The sequence below is a fragment of the Petaurus breviceps genome, unplaced genomic scaffold (genome assembly GCF_028583685.1).
Source record: "Petaurus breviceps papuanus isolate PSGF00001 unplaced genomic scaffold, PetGlider_PUasm1.0 126, whole genome shotgun sequence".
NCBI classification, from domain to species: Eukaryota; Metazoa; Chordata; class Mammalia; order Diprotodontia; family Petauridae; genus Petaurus; species Petaurus breviceps.
This window is the reverse complement of record NW_027185655.1, coordinates 17,362,933-17,384,730: the sequence shown is the minus strand read 5'-3', so window position 1 is coordinate 17,384,730 and position 21,798 is coordinate 17,362,933. Positions and strand designations below refer to the sequence as shown.

At 38.5% G+C, this 21,798-nt stretch overlaps 1 protein-coding gene across 3 annotated transcripts in view; it reads right to left on the bottom strand.

Annotated features, from left to right (window-relative positions):
* SLC39A8 (solute carrier family 39 member 8) overlaps positions 1-21,798 on the bottom strand; it is a 65,330-nt gene that overhangs the window by 21,807 nt on the left and 21,725 nt on the right. For all 3 annotated transcript variants that reach the window (XM_069093945.1, XM_069093948.1, XM_069093946.1), the window contains exons 3-6: positions 21,325-21,487; positions 15,258-15,427; positions 9,515-9,637; positions 8,924-9,094 (exon numbers count right to left, since the gene is read on the bottom strand). In XM_069093945.1, the coding sequence (XP_068950046.1) occupies positions 8,924-9,094; positions 9,515-9,637; positions 15,258-15,427; positions 21,325-21,487 (627 nt within the window). The remainder of the gene's footprint in view (positions 1-8,923; positions 9,095-9,514; positions 9,638-15,257; positions 15,428-21,324; positions 21,488-21,798) is intronic.

Genomic DNA, 21,798 nt, shown 5'->3' with positions numbered 1-21,798 from the left:
GTGTGTGTGTGTGTGTGTGTGTGTGTGTGTGTGTGTGTGTGTGTGTGTGTGTGAGAGAGTTCAGATCTTTCGCCTTAGACATAAAATTATTTCCTTTATGCAGGCATTTCATATATCTTATTACATAGCACCCAAATGCAAATAAATAGCACATAGTCTGCACCATACCTACTTTGTAACTGTATCTTTTTATTTGCAGGACTTTCTCTCCCAAAGAAACCTCCAATAGAGAGAATGAATGATAGTACATACCCTGATGGCCAGCACTTCACCTGCTTCATGGTCTTTATCACTTATTAAAACAGTAAAACATCCTAGACATGAGTAATTTTCCATTTCACACAAGGCACTAAGGTAAAATCACTCACCAGGGTCTTGATCCAGTATTTCAAAACTGCAAGGTGTAGCATGTAAAGAATATAGTACTATATTAATAAAAAAGAATAAGGAAGCAGTGGAGGACAAAGAAAAGAGACATGTTTTGGACAATCTCTTTTTTCTCACTATGGTGCTGAATTAAAAGAGAAAGAAACACAATCCCTTCTGTAATAGTGGTGCTGCTGTTTCGGTATCGGTAAGGATATAATTTATTTCTTTTTAGTATAACTGCATTTATTCTAAGCTTTTGACTCAGTTTGACCTAGATTCCCTCCTGACCAACATTTGCAAGTTAATGGTAGGGGTATGGCATTAGAGAGGTTAACCAATCATCCCTTAATTGCTAGATCAGATGGCCTTTTCCTTCATTTCTGTCCTTTAATTTTCTTTTTTATTATTCTGAGCTTATTCCTAGCCTCTCACCCCAATTGGGGGTAGGAAAGTGAAACCCTTGTGCCAAATATGCAGAGTCAAGTAAAACAAATTGCCATCCTGACAGATGGGCTTTTCTGAATCCTCATTCTCACTGACCTCCCTCTGGAACTTTGAACACTGTTGACTGGCTGCCCTCCCCTTCCACATATTCTATCTCTTCCCTCAATCTGAAAATGCTGCTCTCCCCACCATCCACCTTTTTCTAGAACATCATCCATATCCTGCTCCATCAATGTTGTTGTTCCCCAAGGCTCTGGGCTAGACAATCCTCTCCCTCTGCCCCCTAATTCCCATGGGTCCAATTATTCTCTTTATGCAGATGACTAAAAAAATCTATATCCATTCCTAATTGCTTTGCTGAACTTCAATCTCTAATTAACAACTAGTTACCAGACAGCTCCACCTGAATATCCCATGGGCATCTCGAACTAACCATGTCCAGAGTCCATTCTCTCTCTCCCCCTCTCTCCTCCTTCCCCTCTCCCCCCCCCTCTCTCACACACACACACACACATACACACACACACACACATCACATGTCCTTATTTATGTTGAGATGACCTCTATCGTCCTAGTCATCCAGGGTCCTGCTCAGACTCATCCTTAATTCTTCCCTCTCCTTCACCCCTTCTATCCAGTTAGCTGCCAGTTGTGCCTCCAAACTGTATTTTGTAATAGTCTCCACCTGTCCGCTAACAGGGTCACTGCCCAAATTCAGACACTCATCACCTCTCTCCTGGACTACTATAAAGGGTTCATAACTGGTCTCCCTACTTTCAGTCTCTCTCCTTTCTAACATACCATTTCTAGGGTTGCCAAAATCATAATTTTAAAACTCATGCATTACCATAACAATTTCCTCCCCAAAGAAGCTTCTGTGGCTCCCAACTGCCTCTAAGATAAAAGACATCCTAAAATCTGGGATGAAATATAATTCAGATTGGCATAGTCTGGTTCCAGCCAACATTTCCAAACTCATTTCATTCTCTATGTTCCAGTTTACTGACATGTTGTGTGTTTTTCCCCATGCCTGAAATCAGCTTCCTTCACAGAACATGTCAGGTACTACCTTTCAGAAAAACCTTTCCTCATCCCCTTTAGTTGTTGGGATTTTCTCCCACCTCAGATTATTTTGTAATTGTTTACATGTTGTCTACTTCACTAGAATGTGAGCTCCTTGAGGGCAGGGACTGTTTTTTCTTTCTTTCTTTGCATCCCCAGTAGTCAACAATGCCTGGCATTAGTTGCTGGGTTGAACTGGTCCACACAGCCATCAAATCCATGTATTCATCATGATCTTACAGCACTCTAAGCTGCTGGGCCAATCTACCAAGCACCTTGGGTTGGAGAAGGTCTTCTAGGTCTTGACACGTTAACCAAAGCTTCTATTAAAATTAATGGCTTGTACAAAGTAGGTTTAAATCATTTAAATATGCTTTCTCTATAGGCCTCTTCTGTCAGGCTGAGTTGAAAAGTATGTGTGAGAGAGTCCTAATTTTGCATCTCAGTATTTCTTTTCATAGGGTAAGTAGGTGGCACAGTAGTTAGAATTCTGCGCCTGGAGTCAGAAACATTCATCTTTTCAAGTTCAAATCCGGCCTCAGACACTTAGTAGCTCTGTGACCCAGGCAATTCCCTTAACTTTGCTTGCCTCAGTTTCCTCATTTGTAAAAAGAGCTGGAGAAGTTAATGATAAACGACTCTACTATCTTTTCCCCATATGGGGGTTGGACACAATTGACAACAACAATAACAACTCTGTTTCATGGGTTACCATGGTCAAAGAATTCATTACTGGCATAAGCTTCCAGAGCAAGAGTGTTGTCCATTCCGTGATGACATGTAACCCACCTTTTGGAATTCTTCCTAAAGGACTTGGAGAGGGAGCAATGAGAGATATTGGGGGAGGGGGGGCTGCCTATGGGTAAGTTCTTTAAATGCCTTACTATTTAGACTGCCTTTTATCTTTACCTTGAAGGGAACCTATGGTTAAGAGAAGTCAAATAAGTAACCAGACAAAAAGAAGTAAGCATGGAAAAACAAAGACTGTCACCTACCCAATGGGTGGAAAATGAAGTAGTTTGAGATAAGAACAAAAACCCAAATGGAGTATAAATATTTGACCTTGTGGCTTTAATTGATGTATTACCACTCACCAGTGACAGGAGCCCAGAACTGGCCAATGACCATCTGAGTTGCAGGAACAAGGTTCACGACAAGATACGTGCTCCTCATATTTGTGCTTTAGGGGGAAATCCTCTCACTTGCTATAAATGATAGCTCCCTCCTTGCTTTATCTATTGCCTAACTGATAAATAGATGAAGAGGAAGTCACTTGTGTCTCTTCCTGCATGAAGTAGCAGTCTGTGGCTGCTTTTAAAGCTGTTATTTTCAGAAAGAGTGATATCTGAAGAGTTTGTGCAATGATGTACTAAAGTCCAGATTCCCACTCAAACCTGCGCCAACTCTGCTTCTTTGAATGTTGGCAATGAGATTGAGAACTGTGAAAGGACAAAACCCTGGAAGAGGAGCAGATTTTCAAGTCTTGGGGTTTTATAGGCCCAAAATTAAATTAGAGATAGTTAACTAGAAAAAAAAATATTTGCTATAAATTTCTCCAATAAAAATCTTAGTATTTAGGATATATTACATATAATAGATATAAAAACCTTTCATCAATAGATAAATGGCCAAAATATATGAACAGACAATTTTCAAAGAAAGAGAAGGTGTTAATAACTGTGAAAAAAATATTCCAAATCACCAGTAACAGAAATGCAAATTAAATCAACTCCAAGATCCCACCTCACATCCATCAGATTGGCAAAAGGAAAAAAAGGGGCAATGATAATTGCTAAAGGGTTTGAGCATAATGATACACACTGGTGAAGCTGTGAAGTGGTCCAGCAATTCTGGAAAATAATTTTAAACTATACCCAAAGACAAAGGGGAAAGAGGCCATATGTAAATATATATATATATATACATATATACATATATACGTATATATATATATTTGTGATAGCATTTTTTGTTATCGCATGTAACTGGAGACAAAGCTGGTGTCCTTCAATTGGGAAATGGCAGAACAATGTATGATTCATTATTGCGCCATAAGTAATAATAAAAAGGATGAATTCAAAGAAACCTGGGAAAACTTGTATGAACTGATGCAGAGTGTAGTGAGCAGAACCAAGAAAACTATTCATAAAATGACAACATTGTAAAGAAAAACAATTCTGAAAGACTTTGTAACTGACAAATGCAGAAATTGATTACAATTTGCAAAGACTGATCATGAAGCATATTTCCCATCAGTAAAAAGATGAGAAGATATAGAATGAGAAAGATTTTTAGATATAACCAATACAACAGAAATTTATTTTGTTTGACTATACTTATTTGTTACAAAGGAGGTTTTTTATTTAGAAAGGAGTTATATAACACATTGTAAGAAAATGTTTTGACAGTAACATACAGGAAAAGAAGAAAAAAAGGAAAAAATATCAATGAAACATTTTTCAAAACTATACAGAGAATGAAAGAAGGTTCCAAAGAGCATGCAGACAAGCATAGTAATGTCGATGTTGCCCCCTGGCAACTTACAGGCAGACTCAAATTTAATCAAGCTATATTCAATTAAAAAAAATTCCACAATATAAAACAAGAGTTCCAGAGGGCACAATGGAAAAGCGGGGTAGAATGGGATCAGGGTTCTTAAGGGACAAGATTGATATGGATAGTTATATTGGAAGCAAGGAGCAGTGGTCAAGAAAGGAGCTATGTCCTACAAATCCAATAACAAAGATTCTAAATGGAGAAACAGGTCAGTAGCGTGGCATACCTTCCATAGTAGCAAAAGTAATGTAATCTGATGATCAGTCTTTGAACAAAAGTAGAAATGAGACAGGAAGGAAAGTGAAGGGGGGTGGAGGGTTGTTGCAAAGTAGCAGGACGGCACATCAAATAGGAAACCAAGAATTGTTGAGATCCTGGTGTTACTTTATACATGGGATTTATCAAAATGAAAAGTCAACTTATGTAAGTCTTAAAGAGTCTTAAAAAATACTAAGCAGTAAATGATCTGGATTTCCCTATGTAATTTTTTGGGGGTAATTTTTGGAGTAGGGTTCAAAAGATGAGCCCCCAAAATGGACAACTTAAGTGTCATCTCCAATTATTTTCTAGGTTTCAGAGACTTATTCAAATTAGATATTGGGGATTATAAAGGAAAGAACACTAGTAGCCACAGACATATATTCTATTGAAAAAGAGTAGCCGATAACTTGAAATTTAATTAACATAAAGGCTGCCCTTCCATGGTAGCAAACACATGGATGCAGAATGACAATTTAAGTCCATCATTCAATTGTTTAGACTGTAACTTCCTTGACAGGCTGACTAGTTTTATCAATCTTGGTACCCCATCACCTAGTACAGAATAGGTGTTTAATAAGTGGTTGTTAAAATTGAATTCTGGGACTAAAATTATCAGTAACTATAACAACTGTGACCCTTAATTTTTAAAAGATGGTAATTTGTGTCCCAATTATTTCAATAGTACTACAATAAAATATTCTCTCTGCACGCTTAAGGCTTCACACTCATTTTTAATGCTCTTTCAAATGAACTGGATGTGTCAGACTTTGACAGATATTGCTAGCCTCACAGAGAGAGCGTGACATAACTCAAAGATTCTCATAGAAGATCAGCAGTGCAAAGATTGGCAATGTTATCATGCAAATGGCAAATTAAATTGGCCTCAAAAGTTATATTCCATTCAATGACAGCAAATGTTTCAAACTTCTGATGTACTCTCCTTGCATCTGAAAGAAAAGAATGATACTGACCTCCTTTGCCATCTGAAGGTTATTTTCATATCTGGAGAGCTCTGAACTTTTTTTTAATCAAACTTTAGATTCTGTGTGATGTAGCAAAAGGGTAATACTGGGAAATAAGCAGCAGAGAAGGAAAGAGATGAATGATCTCTGGATTTTCCATATTACCATGCTGAAAGAAGTGGAGAGACACATGATGGATGTGGTCTTCAGCATTTGCCAACAATGATTTGTATTTGAAAAGTGATGTAATAAAAATCATTGAGGCCATGAATGGTTGACCAGGAAAGGAAGTGAATCAGCCAAGTAAAAATCATGAGAGATTACAGAGGGCCAAGTCCAAGTCCTGCGTGACTATCCATGACATAAGAAAAGAATAAGGGAAGGACCTCCCATGTATTGAATTGATCCCGTTTCATAGGGTCTTAAGTACACAGATTTAGTGCTAGAAGCCATCCCTGAGGCTATCAAGTCCAATACCACTGTATATTTGACAAAACAGACTCAGGTTAGGTGACTTGCTTAGGATCACACAGCTAGTAAATGTCTGGGGCAGGATTAGATCTCAAGTCTTCTTGAATTCAAGGTGAGCGGTCTATCCAAAGCACCATAGAACTGCAGATTTATGGGGGTAGAGGGAGAGAGCAGACACATGGACAATAATCATTTTTTTAAATGAGGATACATGGGCAAGTTGTAATTGATATCAGAGGTACCACCCACAGCTATGGAATCAAGTCTCACTAAATTAACATGGGTTACCCTCTTCTGGGAAAATAATGCAAAATGCACAAAGCCCTAGAAGTTACTGAATCTGAGCTTCTTTGCCTGACATTTGGGACTCTCCTAGATTCCCAGAAAAACCATAGTGTACTTTTTGGTAGTTAAGAGGGAATACCCTGTGGCTGTTATAAGAAGAAAATCATTCTTCTAGTTGAGTTTAGTTACTATCAAAGGAAATTTTAGGGCAGCTCTCCGTTGAAGAAAGTATCAGATTAGTTCAAGGCTAGTACCTGGGGTTTTAAAAACTGATCCTACTTGTTCAATCATTTCAGTTGTGCCTGATTCTTCATCACCCCATTTGAGGTTTTCCTGGTAAAGATACTGTAGTGGTTTGCCATTTCCTTATCCAGTTCATTTGTCAGATGAGGAAACTGAGGCAAGCAGGGTTAAGTGACTCACCTATGGTCACATCGCTAATAAGTGTCTGAGGCCAGATTTGAACTCCAGAAATCTTCCTGACTCCAGGCCTGAGAAGTTTAAGAGACTTTCCAAATATGACAAAATGATAGCTACTGCTGGGAATTCACGTAAAGTGAAATAATACTGCTGAACTTAAATTGGTTTACTGCCAAATAAAGGAAGATCACCCAGTTCTGCAGATAGTTAAATTCTACAGGACATGTCCAGGCTGTAATAGCTTCATCTTTCAATTAAAAAAAAATATTACAATATACTTCTCAAATAGACTGGAATTTATATTTTGTTGTTACTGTTTCCTCAAATAGAATATAAATGCATTGAGAACAGACATTGTTTCATTTTTGCTTTCCTATCCCTCTACCCAGCACAGTATCTGGCCCATAGGAGGTGGCTTGATAAGTGTTTATTGATTATCAGCTAACTGTGGAACTAATTCCTTTTTTTAAAATAACGCAGTGATTACTAAAATTAATGGGGAGTGATCAGGACAGTCTGATAAGCTGATTTCCCATCTCCCACCTGACCAACTGATGAAATCACAGAAGAGAAGAAACAGGTAATGTAGACAATGAGGTGTCAGACATGCAGCCTCCAAAGGCTCCATAACACTTTAGGGCCCTGAAATAAGACAGAGCTGGTTCTAATCTATTCTGGGTCATATCTCCTTTTCTCCTGCAGGGGGAGCTTAAACACTTGAAAAAAAAAAAAAAAAAACGTACTCTGTTCCATGTATTCTGACATCAAACAAAAAAGCAGTTTCAGGAGATGGTGGTTTAGACTCCTGTCAGAGCACTAAGGTTTTACTTTTTCCTTTCTTTCCCTTCAGTAATGAATGTAAGAGCTGGGTACATCACAGTTCCAACAGGCAAATTCACTCATGTGATTCCCTTATCTCTTCTATTACATATTTTCCTTTCCCCTCACATGCAAACATATTGAGGCCAGAATCAAGGGTAACATTTTCCCCACCTATTTTTTCCTGCCCCACCCTTTTAGAAATAGCAACCATCTACTCAATAAGGAAAACTCTAAACAAAACGCACTTATTTTTGCAAAGGCAGTTACATGATTAAATTAAAGGAAGTAAACAGTTGCTGGCTTCTAGCTTAATAGGAAGAGAAGAAAGTTAGTCAGCACTTCTCTATTCCCCCTTAGCTGCATTCTGCTCTCCTTTCTTATTATCTAAATCAGATGATCTTAACCTGAGGCCCGTAAACATTTTTTAAATATTTTGATAAATCTGTTTCAACATGATTGGCTTCCTCTGTAATCCTAAATATTTTATTTTATGCTTTTACAAATACTATGCTGAGAAAGGCATGCACAGGCTTCCCCAGCCTCCCAAAGGGATCCAGAAGCCTTGCTCTGGACCTTCTTCTGACCCAGCCAGAGGGTCACAGAGATATCATATCCTCCTCTCACAACCTAACCCTAGGGTTACAAAGATATCATTAGTACCTCTCCTCACCACCCAAATGTGTGTCCAGCTCTGCTGAAGTTTATAAACAGGGTTCTGGGGCTGCAGCTGCTCTTTCCCTAGATCAAAGATGCTTTTGACCCAAGCCTGAAATAGCAAAGGACACTTTGGAATGTCAAAGGAGCTCTTCTTAGATGATTTTTATATCATCTCAGTCTTCCAATTTCTCTCTCAATCAACCAAAGTAGTGTTTAGCTCTGAGCACTGAAGAATTGTTAGTGTCAGGAAAATAAATTTTAATTAAGTTTGACACTTATTACTGTGCAGTTTGGGGTGAGTTACTATTCTTTTGTAAAATCACACTTCCTCAATAAAGAAATGAGAATCTGAAAGAAAAATAAATGTTGTCAGTGAATCAGAACTCAAGTCTCCATAATTCCTCAACTCTTCTCTCTTCCTTGAAGGATTTAGAATAGTCACGTTCTATGGAAAGGCAAGGAAAGCAGCACATAAATAATAAATCCATTGATACATTTTTATAAGGAATCAGACTAATCTTCAAAAATACAGTAAACTAGCCAGGCTTCCAGATAGCCTTACATGGCACTAAGAATGAAGTAAACTAAACAAGAAAATGCAAGAATCATCATACCTGGAGAGAAACCACACTGACATTATCAAAATGGAGATGTCCATTAGGCTGTGTTACTGCTGGGTTTGCATAACATTTGACTCCATTGATGGCAGGCACTTTGGGGGCTTGGGGGTTCCCTTTTTCTTGGGAAGGAAAGAAGCCCTCATTTCCAAAGTGAGTGTGATCATTCTGCAATGGAAAAATTGGGAGCACGTTTTTCAGAGACCAAGATAGAGACAAACAAAAAGGAGTCTACTTCCTAGTCACAAGTGGGAAAAATGAACATATTTGTTTTATATGTATGTTGAACACAATCTTTTAAGATATATGATTTTTTTTCATTTGAAAACATTGTCTCATTGCTTGTTCTACGGATTCCTTTTTCTAGGAAGATGCACAAATATGTTGAAATAGAATGTATGCAAACTAAACGTGTTATTCAACATTTACTTTATGTTTGCACTAAGCAAATACTAACTTTTATCATGCTAATCAATACATTGATTCACATCGTTATTTTAATTCTATTAACTTAAACTATATATTCATTTGCTTACATAAAATCATGTGTGCCTAGCAAAATATCAAAGAGGAAGAAAGCACTTTCACCTGCCCATAAGTCTTCAATAGCATCTTAAGTACTCTTTCAACAAAGAAGAGAATATAGAATCCACCAAACACAGCAGCTGCTTTTTCAATGTAGTGATCAACTTTGGGATCAAATCCAAATGCCTAGGAGAGGAAGAAATAGCTTAAATGAACCCAAATAATAAATGAACTCAATTAATTTATAGGAAAACAATCAAACACCAGAGTTACTATTACATCAATTAATGCCAAGATTGCAAGGCCAATTTCCTCCCATCCACACACTTTTGTGGATCTGACTTTCAAATACATGTGTAAACATGTGCAAAAATAAAAAAACTGATAGTCACTTTGGCATATTCAAAACGGAGTCAAAATTAACTTAACCAACCAGTTGATAACACAGATAATCAAAGGATAATTACAGATCACAGAAGACCACAGATAATATAATATAGCAGTGAGAGGCAAAGGTTGGAAGTCTCTCAGGCTCCAAGTAGTCAACAATCCTCATTCATATTTTAAAATATAATATAGGTCTTCGAGGTAATATGTAAATGGAAAAATCAATTCACTGTCCTTTCTTAAAATCTGTCTCTGAATATCTGTTCTTTAACAAGAACAGATGGATTGTGAATATCACTACCAAATCCATAGTTTGAAACCTTCACAAGTGAAGTGATTTTGTTCATAAATGTAGAGGGAAGGAGAAGGGAAAGAGAAGACTCAGGGCTTGGGGTGAAAGATAAGAAAGAGATTTAAGAGGGTCAAGAGAGGCTAAAGAAGAGAAGAAATATCTTAGGAAAAATTAAATAGAGTTGATAATATGTTTCAAGAAGAAAAAAGAGCTGGGACTAAAAGCCATATGAGACCCTCCCTTTTTTTTTGAAGGGGGCAAGGCAAGGCAATTGGGGTTAAGTGACCGACCCAAGGTCACACATAGCTAGTAAGTATGTCAAGTATCCGAGGTCGAATTTGAACTAAGAACCTCCTGACTCCAGGGTTGGTGCTCTATTCACTTCACCACCTAACTGCCCCACCTCCCTCTTTATGATAAACAGAATACACTCACCCATCTTCTCCCCCCCCAAAAAAAAAGTCAAAAAAGGAGAATTATTATAAAAAAACGTAGAGACCACAATTTGGGTTCCCCAAACTGTAAAGCTTACAAGTGAACAGTAGCCTAACGTGAAAAACATTGGGTTAGGAGGCAGACTTCTCACATACTCAAATGAATTGTCATCTCATCAGGTAACAACCCATACCGGCCTGCTTACCCAGCAAGATGCTTTTCTATATCCTCTTATAGTGGACCAATGGCACTTCGTGCCAATCCAATTATCAAGGGAACAGCAGCCTTCTACTGTGAGAGAGCTTGAGACCTGCCTCCTTTTCTCCTGACCTTGTGAAGGTTCCAGGGAGAATTCTGGGTATCCAGCCACCATGCCTTGTCCTGCCACGTAAATAACCTGTCTTTTCTTCCTGTCATACATTTCCTCAATGTTCTGTTTTTCTCTGATATTCCTCACCGGATATATACTGTGACTTGCTCCTACATAACATATGCTCGTCCAATTACCTCTGCTGCAATATTCATTTTGAATTCTACAGAGACTTTTATGTTCTATGCCTCATTGGCTTACAGCAATACCAGTACAATGCTATTGTTGTTGATGCTGTTGTGGTTTAAATAGGCCTTTGTTTCCAAAGGAAATTTGAAACCAAGAGCTCCAACAGCTACTCTTTTTTTTTTTTTGGGGGGGGGGGGCAATAGGTTTAAGTGACTTGCCCAAGGTCACACAGCTAGTAAGTATCTGAGGCTGGATTTGAACTCAGGTTCTCCCTGACTCCAGTGTCAGTACCCTATCCACTAGACAGCTATTTTCAAATCCCAGGTCTACAAGAAGCATAACTTATATACGCACCTCAGTTTTCTCACCAGTAAAACAGCATCTGCCCTCTCTATGTATGTTATCGGGTCATTATGAAGCTGAAATAACTTTTTAAAATCTGAAAGCAACACTGCTTAGAGTATCGTGGACATCTTTGGACAATCTGATGAAGCTTATGGAGCCCTTCTTAGAATAAAGTCCTGACTGAAGTGAAAAGATATGCTATACAAATTTAAACTATCAGTCAGTTAATAAACATTTATAACTTTTTATTTAATGTTTATTAAGTACTCACAGTACCTATTAAGTACTGAGGACATAAAGAAAGGTAAAAAGCAGGCTCAGCTTTCAAAGAGCTAATCTTTGCAATCTAACAGGGGAGAAACACAAAGAACTATGAACAAACAGGATATAACACAGGATAAACAGAAAATGGTCAACAGAGGGAAGGCACTAGAATTAAAAGGAAAGAAAGGCTTCCAGGAGAAGCTGGGATTTTACCCAGGACTTGAAGGAAGCTGAAAAGCCAGATGAGGAGGGAGAGCATTCTGAGCATTGGAGACAGCCAGTGAAAATACCAGCGAGGGGCAGCTAGGTGGTGCAGTGAATAGAGCGCTGGTCCTGGAGTCAGGAGGACCTGAGTTCAAATCCGGCCTCAGACACTTAACACTTACTAGCCATGTGACCTTGGGCAAGTCACTTAACCCCAATTGCCCTGCCTTCCCCCCTCCAAAAAAAATTATTTAAAAAGTTTTAAAAAGAAAACTCCCAGGGAGATGGAGAGGCTTATTCGAGAGAAAGCAAGGAGGCTAGGGTCAGTGAATCAAAGAGTGTGAAGTAATGAGAAGTACAAGGTACATGTTACTATGATCACCTCTTCTAGCAGACCTTTCCAAGGCCCACTTCTGGGTACTTAATGAACACTAGAGTGCTCATTAAGCTCATTCTTTTGAGTCTCACTTTTCCAGTGTTGCACCAAGAATTTTCTTTAAAGATAATGGCCTTTTAAAGACTTCAAATTGATAACAGAATTTGTCAAAAGGCCTTCCAATTAACTGAAATGTAAAGGATATATATTTACGTATCTCTATATATACATACATATAATGTAACTATATGATACATGATTTAAAAGTTCCTTATGAATCTATACATATCATATTTTTGTCCACAGATTGATGGTTTTCCCCAATGCCTCAAAATATCTATGATTCTATCAACTGATAAAAACCATAGCCCCTCCAGACTGTAGAAAAAGTTCTTAATCTTGGGTGTCCATGAACTTATTTTTTTAATATTTTGGTAAGTGTAATTGGTTTCCTTTACCACCCTATGTACTTTATGCTTTTAGACGTGTTTAGGAGAAGGGGTCCAGGTACTTCACCAGACTTTTAGCTCAAGGGATCCAGGACACACACAACAGATAAAGAAATCATGCTTTAGAAGCAGATTTCACAAGTTGTAATGTCTGACGCTGGTGATGAAACTGAATTCACTTTGTGGAAGACAGGACTCAGACAATCTGTCACCATCACATATTGGATGCCTTCCTAACACGAGCGGTGCTGCCAGAAGCCATACTCAAAGGGTGTAGTGCTTCAGAGCCCACCGTGACCTCCAAGACCCAACAAGGCCCTGGAAGAGGACTTTATCCAAAGGCACAGAACATTATAGATGCAGAACAAACATGTGCACACTTCAGCTAAAGCCAGGAAGAATAAATTCATGATACAGGGCTCTAATTATACATTATATTCAACAGTATTGTAGAGAGAAGAATTAAATTTGATTCTACTGATAAAGGAAATTTCCTCCACCATTTCAGGCCAGCATCTTCTCTTCAGCTCAGAGTCTCTGAAGGACATAGATGGATTGATTAAGTGACTTGACCAGGGTCATAGTCAGTGCATTTCAGAGATAAGACTCAAACCCAGGTCTCCTTGGGTCCAAGATCAGTTCTCCATCTCCTATACAACACTGTTTCTCATATAGAGATATATGTGCATGTTTCACATGCATTTATCATGTGAATTATATATTCTGCTACTAAAAATTATATAATTAAAATAAATATCCACATTATTCTATTTAAGTTCTCATTGACCATTTATTAATCCAATAAATACCACCTTTCTTGATTTTAGGTGTCAAGACATGAAATTACCAAATAAATCGAGGTCTACACTGTGAAAGACAAAATCAGAAATTCAAGTGACAGCATTTGCTTAGGGAGTTATGGTGACATTCATTAAAATAAAATGTTTTACTTAAAAAAAAAACTAGTCGAGGCGGCCAGATGGCACAGTGAATAGGGAATCTATCCTGGAGTCAGGAGAACCTGAGTTCAAATGCAGCCTCAGACACTTAACATTTTAGTAGCCATGTGACCTTGGGCAAGTCACTTAACCCCAATTGCCCTACTTTCCCCCCTCAAAACAAAAAACAAAAAAAATAAAGAAAAAACTAGTCCCAATAAACAGGCATAAACAGGACCTAATCAATACATTTACTAATGATCCTTTCCTCTCTGAGAAGAGCTTTGGTCTTCAATATGACATGTATGTATGTATATGTGTGTGTGTATACATACATATTTATATAGTTATTACTATACAAATCAGAGTTTCTGCTTTCTTTGTAGCCATTTTACTACTCCTTATTTTAAAGTAGCAACATGACAATATAATTCACTTCCAAGTAAGGGATGGAAACTCTCTGGTCTTCAGGACAATTTTGACTCTTGACCTTTCTCTGGCTTAGAGAGCTAAATAACATACTCATAAGAGTAAGAAAGCTGAGTTCCAAATTTGGCAGCTTTGTGACCTTAGTTATAAGACATTTCACTTTTCTAGATCTCATCTGTAGAACAAGAGACCTGGGCCAAGTCCCCTAAATGTTTTAATTGGATTTTATTATTCCAAAAAGTGATATCCCCATTTGGATCTAAGGTTGTGACAATTTAGCATGGCTGTAAGATTTTATCTACAATTTCCTAAAAGATCGCGAAATAAAAATGTTATTTCAAGGAAGTCTCTTTTCTCCTTTACTCTGTGTATTAGTTTCTTTACCTGGAGGTAGCTTTGTGTGTGCCTCGATCTATTGTCTCTATCTCTCTGTCTTTCTCTGTCCCTTTCTGTGACTTTTAGCTCATCTTTCCTCTCTCTTCTAACTCTGTTTTTCTCCCTTCACTGGCTAGAGTATAGACATCTTCTATTTTTTTTAGTGTTATTTACTGAATAATTTTATGTTTACTGCTTTTAATTTTAGGAGAGGCTAAATGGAATATTTTCTCTCTAAGGTAAAAAAAAAAAAAAAGGTTAACAGCAGCTTTATTTGTGTGGCCTTCAAGAGAATTTTTTCCACAGGTCAGTAGCCCTTGATTGAAAGAAATGTTTATAACTGCTACTCTGTTATCCCCTGGGTTTCTTTAGGTAAAGTAAATATCGGATGGGCATTTTCTTGTCTTCTCTGAGTAAATATGATACTGTCTGGTCTTAAAAGAAAATGGTAACACTGTATTGAAAAATCAGACTTGCCAAAATGCATAACAGTAGAAATCTTTGAGCTCTTCAGAGGTATACAGAAGTTGTTTGAGAATAACTGCTGGCCAGAACTTTCAGAATGGTAATTTTGTCTCCAACACAGATAGCCTCTGTAGTTTAGGACAAGCCCATAACCTTGCTAAGGATTCGGTTTTCCTTCTAATAGAACGTAATCCACCCAGCTCAAAAAAACGCTGCAAAAATCATCATAACTGAGGGAGCTCAGAATGTTGGGTTTTTTTTTTTTTTGAGCTCAGAATGTTTTAAAGAGAAAAGCTGGGCACTGTGTTATTATTAATAAGAACATAAACAAATAGCCATATATCTTACCTCTGGAATAAGCTGGAAAATTGCATTTGAAAAAAGAGTCCCGATGGCCAATCCTACAAAATAAGTCAAAATCTTGGGGAAGTATGGCTTCTTTAGCAATGGCGTCAAAACCAATCCCAGGAGAGATGCCAGGTTGATGATAGTCACCGAAAGAAATCCATAGCCCCAGACTGTGAATGATAACCAAAAAAGATAAAGGATGAATCTTTCAAAGAATGTTCTTCAAATTCTAATTCAAAATAAAAGCAACTCAATTTAGAACAAATTTCTTCTTTAAAGCAGCAAAACTAAAACTTTTGTTAACATAAATAAGGATAGGGACTAGTCGGTGATATAATTGACAATATCACTGGAGGGGGCCACCTTCCCTTTAATTTATAGCCTTAGAAGAAAATGGCCTATAGCAGTGAGAGATCTGGTGATTGGTCTAGCACACCAGCATATGTGGCAATGGCAGGATCTGGATCCAAGGCTAGCTCTCTGTCCACCCCACCAGACTGGCTCACGTACAGAGGGGAATGCAGCCTAACATTAGGGGGAATGCCATTGGCCATTTAATTAGCCCTCTCTCATCAAGAATCATAGAAGATTGGGGTGGCCAGGTAGCACAGTGAGTAAGAGCACCGGCCCCAGTGTCGGGATGACCTGGAGATCGAATCCCAGGCTCAGACACTTAGCACCCACCCAGAAACACCTGGCCGTGTAACCTTGAGCAAGTTACTTAACCCCAATTGCTTAGGGGAAGCCAGGTGGTGCAGTAAGTAAGAGCACCAGCCCCAGAGTTCGGATGACCTGGGATCGAAGTTCTCTACACTTCAGTTTCCTCATCTATGAAATGAGAAGACTAGGTCTGAAGATATCTAAGCTCTCTGGGCCTATTAAAAGATCATTCTGTATCCCCATCCCCTAGGCTTCTAAGCTCAGGTCATGAGAGATGATATGTTATAGTGAATAAAGAATCCAGAGATCTGGGTTCAGGTCCTACTTCTGATTCATACTGGCTGTGTTACTGTAGATAAATCATTTGTCTTCTAAGTCACCCTGGCAGCCCTCTAACTATAAATTTCAAGGCCAATGCTTATTCTCTCCTTTAGTAGAGGGACTTTCCTCACTATTAATAACAAGAGTTTCCTTATCAAAAATCCCCTATACAAGGAAGGGGGGATACAAGAAGAGGGGGAAGCTTACAGTTGTCTTACTTTTAGATAAAAGTTGCAAGAAGAGAGGGATTCTAGAAATGGTCCTCCCCCCAAATCTCTCTTCTCCTTCCTCAGTGTTAATGAATTTATGTAAAATCAGGAAGCCTGCGACTACTAGGGCAGCACACGTGAGGATAACCACCAAAAGTAGAATAGGTCCACTAACGCTTGGGATTTGCGATATATGGTCTTAACAAAGGATTTAAGGCTCTTCGGGTCTCCGCTTCCTTATCTGTGAAATAAGAAGTTTGGGCTAGAGAGTCTCTGAGGCTCCTCTCGCTTCCATCATGGAGAATGGATGGATGGCAGGAAGATGCCCAAGAGGTTTCTGTATAAGGAACTAAAGGAGGGGGGAGTAGGTAGTAAGGAGTAGTAGTAAGTCGTGATAACATTTATGTAGCACTGCAAGATTTGCAAAGAGCTTTTACATGTTCTCTCACTTGATCCTCCCAAGAGCCCCTCAAGCCAAGTGCTATTATAATCCTCATTTTGCAGAGGAGGCAGTTTGGGCAGGTAGTGATCCTGTGGCTTGCCTGGGGGCACAGAGCTAATAAATGCCTGAGGTTGAATTTGAATTCAGGTCTTCCAGATTCCAGGTGCAGTGCTCAATGCCCTGCACCACCTAGCTGCCTAGGTATGTATGTCCCAAGCACATAGTGACAATGATGATGATGATGATGATGATGATGTTTATAACACTAAGTTTAGCAAAGCAATTTACAAATTTCTCATTTTGTAAATGTGTATATTTAGAGAAGGAACCACTAGGTGGCACATTGGGTAGAGTGATGGGCCTGGAGTCAAGAAGACATCCTCCTCAGTTCAAATCTGGCCTCAGACGCTTCCTAGCTGTGTGACCCTGGTCAAGTCACTTAACCCTGTTTGCCTCAATTTCCTCACCTATAAAATGATCTGGAGAAGGAAATGGTGAACCATTCCAGTATCTCTGTCAAGAAAACCCCAAATGCAGTAACAAAGAGTTACTAAGCAACAATAATTCTGTGCAAAGGGCTATAAGTCACAGATGGGATCGTTGTCTGTGGTCTTTAAATACACTAATGATCACGGATGCTGCTAGAGTGCACCTCCTAATTGGCACATGAATAAGTAAAGGCAATTAGCCTCCTACCCAGGGCCCTCACTGCTTGCACACCGGGGAAAGAGAATCAGACTGCTATTTTAAAATAAGTTGGAAAATGTGCATTTAATGTTTTACACTATGGTTTGACTAAATCTAGCCTGAAATTTTTTGATAAATTGATCGTGCAAAATATTTTAGTTTACTTTTACTTTAAAGGATACAAGTAAAAAAGATAAATTACTCTAGAAACAGCCAGCCACAAAAAAAAGGGGAGGAGGGAACAAAAAGAAAGGCAGCTCTAGGAAAACAGTAATAGCTAGGAAGGAGTAAACTTCTTCACAATTTTCTGATTTGTGAGTTAGAGGATATGAAATATGAAAATGTTCCTGGATGCCTAACAGTTAGACAACATGTTTTTAGACAAAGTATTTTTTAAAGTAATATGTGCCTTTTCATAAAGACCCCAGGGGATACATTCAAATTCCAGGGTGAAAGAAGACTGATAGGCACAGTTCAAAACACTGAAAATAAATGACACATTATTTAGGATAACATTTAAATATATCATTCTCCAAATCCACACATTTCAGCAAGAATTAATTTCCAACTATTTACCAGATCTTAGAATAAAATAGCCAGAAATAATCCTTAGCCCCCAACAGAACTACTTGGAGACACAAAAAGCTTTACTTTCCACTTAAATCAGATTATCATCATAAATATAGGCCTATTGACATACTGCACACAAAACATGCTGATAATAATTATGATGCGATGCATCAAGTAAAAAGAAAAGCTTTTCATTTTATCTCAAGTTAGTAGGAGAAAAATATTCCCTGATCATTTCATGATACTTTCAAATATAATCGACTAGTTTAAAATTATTCACTTGGGCTATGACATATTAAGGAGATTGGATAAGGGAAAAGTCTGAGCAGGTACTGACAATGTAATAAACACTACTAGCAATGCCAGCACCACTAAAAAAAATCATCTTCTATCTTGGTCAAAAGAGAGCAAGACATGAAATCAATGCATCCTTATTGACATCCAAGTCTGGACATCTGCCTAGAGGCACCTCATCGGAACATAGCAGCTTCAACATGTCTTCGAGGATCTGAAGAACTTCCATGGAGAAGTAGAAATAAATATCCCACTAGCTAGGTCAGAGAGAGAACTAGGGACAGTGGGGAGAAGTTTCAAAGAAGCCAATAGAGGCTTCATTTCAGGAAAACTTTCCCTTGGGTTAGAGCAGCCTAGAGGGCTGACTAGGGAGTGAGTGGGTTGCCCCTCATGAGTTTCTTCTAGCAAAGGCTGGATGATGAGCTAACAGGAATGTTTTGGTGGGGAATCTTTTTCAAGTAAAGGTGGAACCAGACATAGGACCACTGAGGTCTCTTATAACAATCTATGGCCCCATTCTCCAAAGATTGTTTCCCCTATTACCCAACTCTGATACGATTAAGATTTAAACTGTACCCAGTTATAGTTAGAAATGGTTGCTGAAACTCTCCAGCAACTAGAATTTAAACTTCCTCATCCTGCCTTTAGAGACCCCTATACCTTTTGTTACTGCTCCAAGCTCCCTGACCCCACCCATGACAGGAGGGTTGCCACAGAAGGCCCTTTGTCTCAAAACCCTATGTAAACCCAGGCACTCAATGGTTCTGGGCCTGTAGGTGGAGGGCACATCCCCTTGCCTATCCAGGCCACCACCTCCAGCATGCTGACCCTGGGAGGGCAGGGAGAAAGAGAAGGGAGGCTGAATTAGATTCCATCCCTGAGATATATCATCTGCCATTCAAATTATCTTTAGTTTCCCATTCACTTAAGAGCCACCCTAAATCTACATGCCCCTACTCCAATTCTGAGACTTTGATTTATCAGCTATAACTATAAGTGAAACTCTTTGAGCCTCAGTTTGTCCATCGATCAAATATTTGTATCACCTACCACAGAAATGAACAATTTATAAATAGTAAAGCACTACACGATTGCTACCTGTTATTACTGACCTCTTTAAGGTTCAGTCTCTTTAACCAGAATAATAATAATCCTCTTATGATAGCCACCCCACGGGTTTCTGTAAGGAAACGTTTTTTGAAGTGTTCTAGAAATGTGTGATGAATATAGCCATTGCTTTGACCATGTCATCAGAGACAGAAGATACTCCTGGAATTTCACTGGTATAGGGAACTCCCAGGTGATAGAGGCTTCCACCTAATCTGCAACTTGGTGGCTAAAGAGCTGCCTAGATCACTGATAGTCAGTATATTTCAGAAGGAGGACTTGAACTCAGGTCTTCCTGACCCAGAGGGAAGACTTGAACTCAGGTCTTCCTGACCCAAAGCCATTATCTTTCTCAAAATGAATCAAAGCTGTCCTAGGGAAAGGGGCTAAGTTATAAACACAAACAAGAAATAGTATGTGCATGGGATAGGGATAGCAGTTGACCCCAATATTTTTTAGAGAAATGAAGAGGGTTAGCAATTAGTCCTTTGATGGTTGATACCATAGGTCGTAGGTCAATTTTCATTTTAAAATAGGAAGTCTAGGAAGGGGAGGAGGTAAATTCATATCTCAGCACCCAGAAAATCAGAAGAGGGCACAAAGTTAGAAGAAGGGTCAAGAAAAGTGCTAAAAACCCCAAGTTAGCCTTCTCATAAAAATGATCTGGGTACAAAAGACACCTAGAACACAAAAGGACAGGAGTTTTGCTTCTTTCTTTGTTTTTAAAAGTTCAATTTGGAAGAATATCTAGGGCTATAAACCCCTATGTAACAATCAGTTCATCAGGAAGACTTATCTTCCGGAGTTCAGATCTGGTGTCAGACATAGACTAGCTGTAACACTCTAGGAAAGTCACTTAACCCTTCTTGCCTCAGTTTCCTCATCTGTTAAAGAAGCTGGAGAAGGAAATAGAAAACCACTCTAGTGCCTTGGACTAGAAAACCTCAGATGGGGTCGTGAAGAGTCAGACATTACTGAAATGACAACAAATAGTTAATTAAATTAAAAATGTGTTAGTACTTTGTTCGATAAGAGTAGAAGTCTGAACAGAATTACTGACAATTTGAAATGTACTGGGGTGAGTTTATTTACACCTTACATTATGCCATTTCACTAATCTTGTCCCAGATTGCTGCAGTGAGATTGCGATGTCATTGTCTCCCCCCAAACACCTTCACTGGCTCCCTATTATCTATAGAACAGAATATCAACTTTTCAGTCATAGACTGTGTTATTCTTCCCATCTACAATTCCAGTATTTAGTCTTGTCCTTAAGTTAACAAGCACCTATTAACTGCCTGCTATTTACTGTGCTAAGGATTCAAGAAAAAAAAAGGCAAAAATTATGTCTGCCCTCAAGGAACTCACAATCTACTGACAGAGACAGTATGTAAAGTATTAATTGCTTAGTGAGAAATTAATCAAGGTTTGTTCAGTCAAAAAGAGATGGTCCAAAATTGGAAATTCTGATAGAAAAGTCAATCAAGTGGTGAATTATAAATTAAATATTTAATATCTATCCTAGTCCTAATCAGATCATAAGAATCAATGTCGATTAAACAAAAGAATTCAGTTTTACTCGATTTCTGCAAAGGCGCAAAGCATAACTTTAATCTTTAACAAGAGTCATGATAACATAGCTAAGTATGCCATTTACCAAGCCCTGGTCATCCATATTTATAAGTGGTTTTTAGTAGCAGTTTAATAGATTAACTGGGAGACAAAGATAGATTAACCACCAGATTTCTGATAGCCCCATTCCCTCCAAGTTACATACTTTCTGAAGATGTTGGTCTGGATTTGTGCTTTGGACGGTGATCACAAGGGTGAAAGATCAGCTGCTGTAAGATGGCTGGACATATCTTGGAGAAGTTAGAACTGGTGATCCTGGTGTCATTGGAGAGCCCATGAATGGAAAAGATCTCTTCCGCTGACAAACACTGCAAAAAAGAAAAGGAAAGGAAAGAAAAAAAAAAGGAAAGGAGAGGAGAGGGAGAAGAAGGAAAGGAAAGGAAGGGAAGGAAAAAAGAGAGGAAGAAAGAGAGGAGAGAAGAAGAGAAGGAAGGAAGGAAGGAAGGAAGGAAGGAAGGAAGGAAGGAAGGAAGGAAGGAAGGAAGGAAGGAAGGAAGGAAGGAAGGAAGGAAGGAAGGAAGGAAGGAAGGAAGGAAGGAAGAAAGAAAGAAAGAAAGAAAGAAAGAAAGAAAGAAAGAAAGAAAGAAAGAAAGAAAGAAAGAAAGAAAGAAAGAAAGAA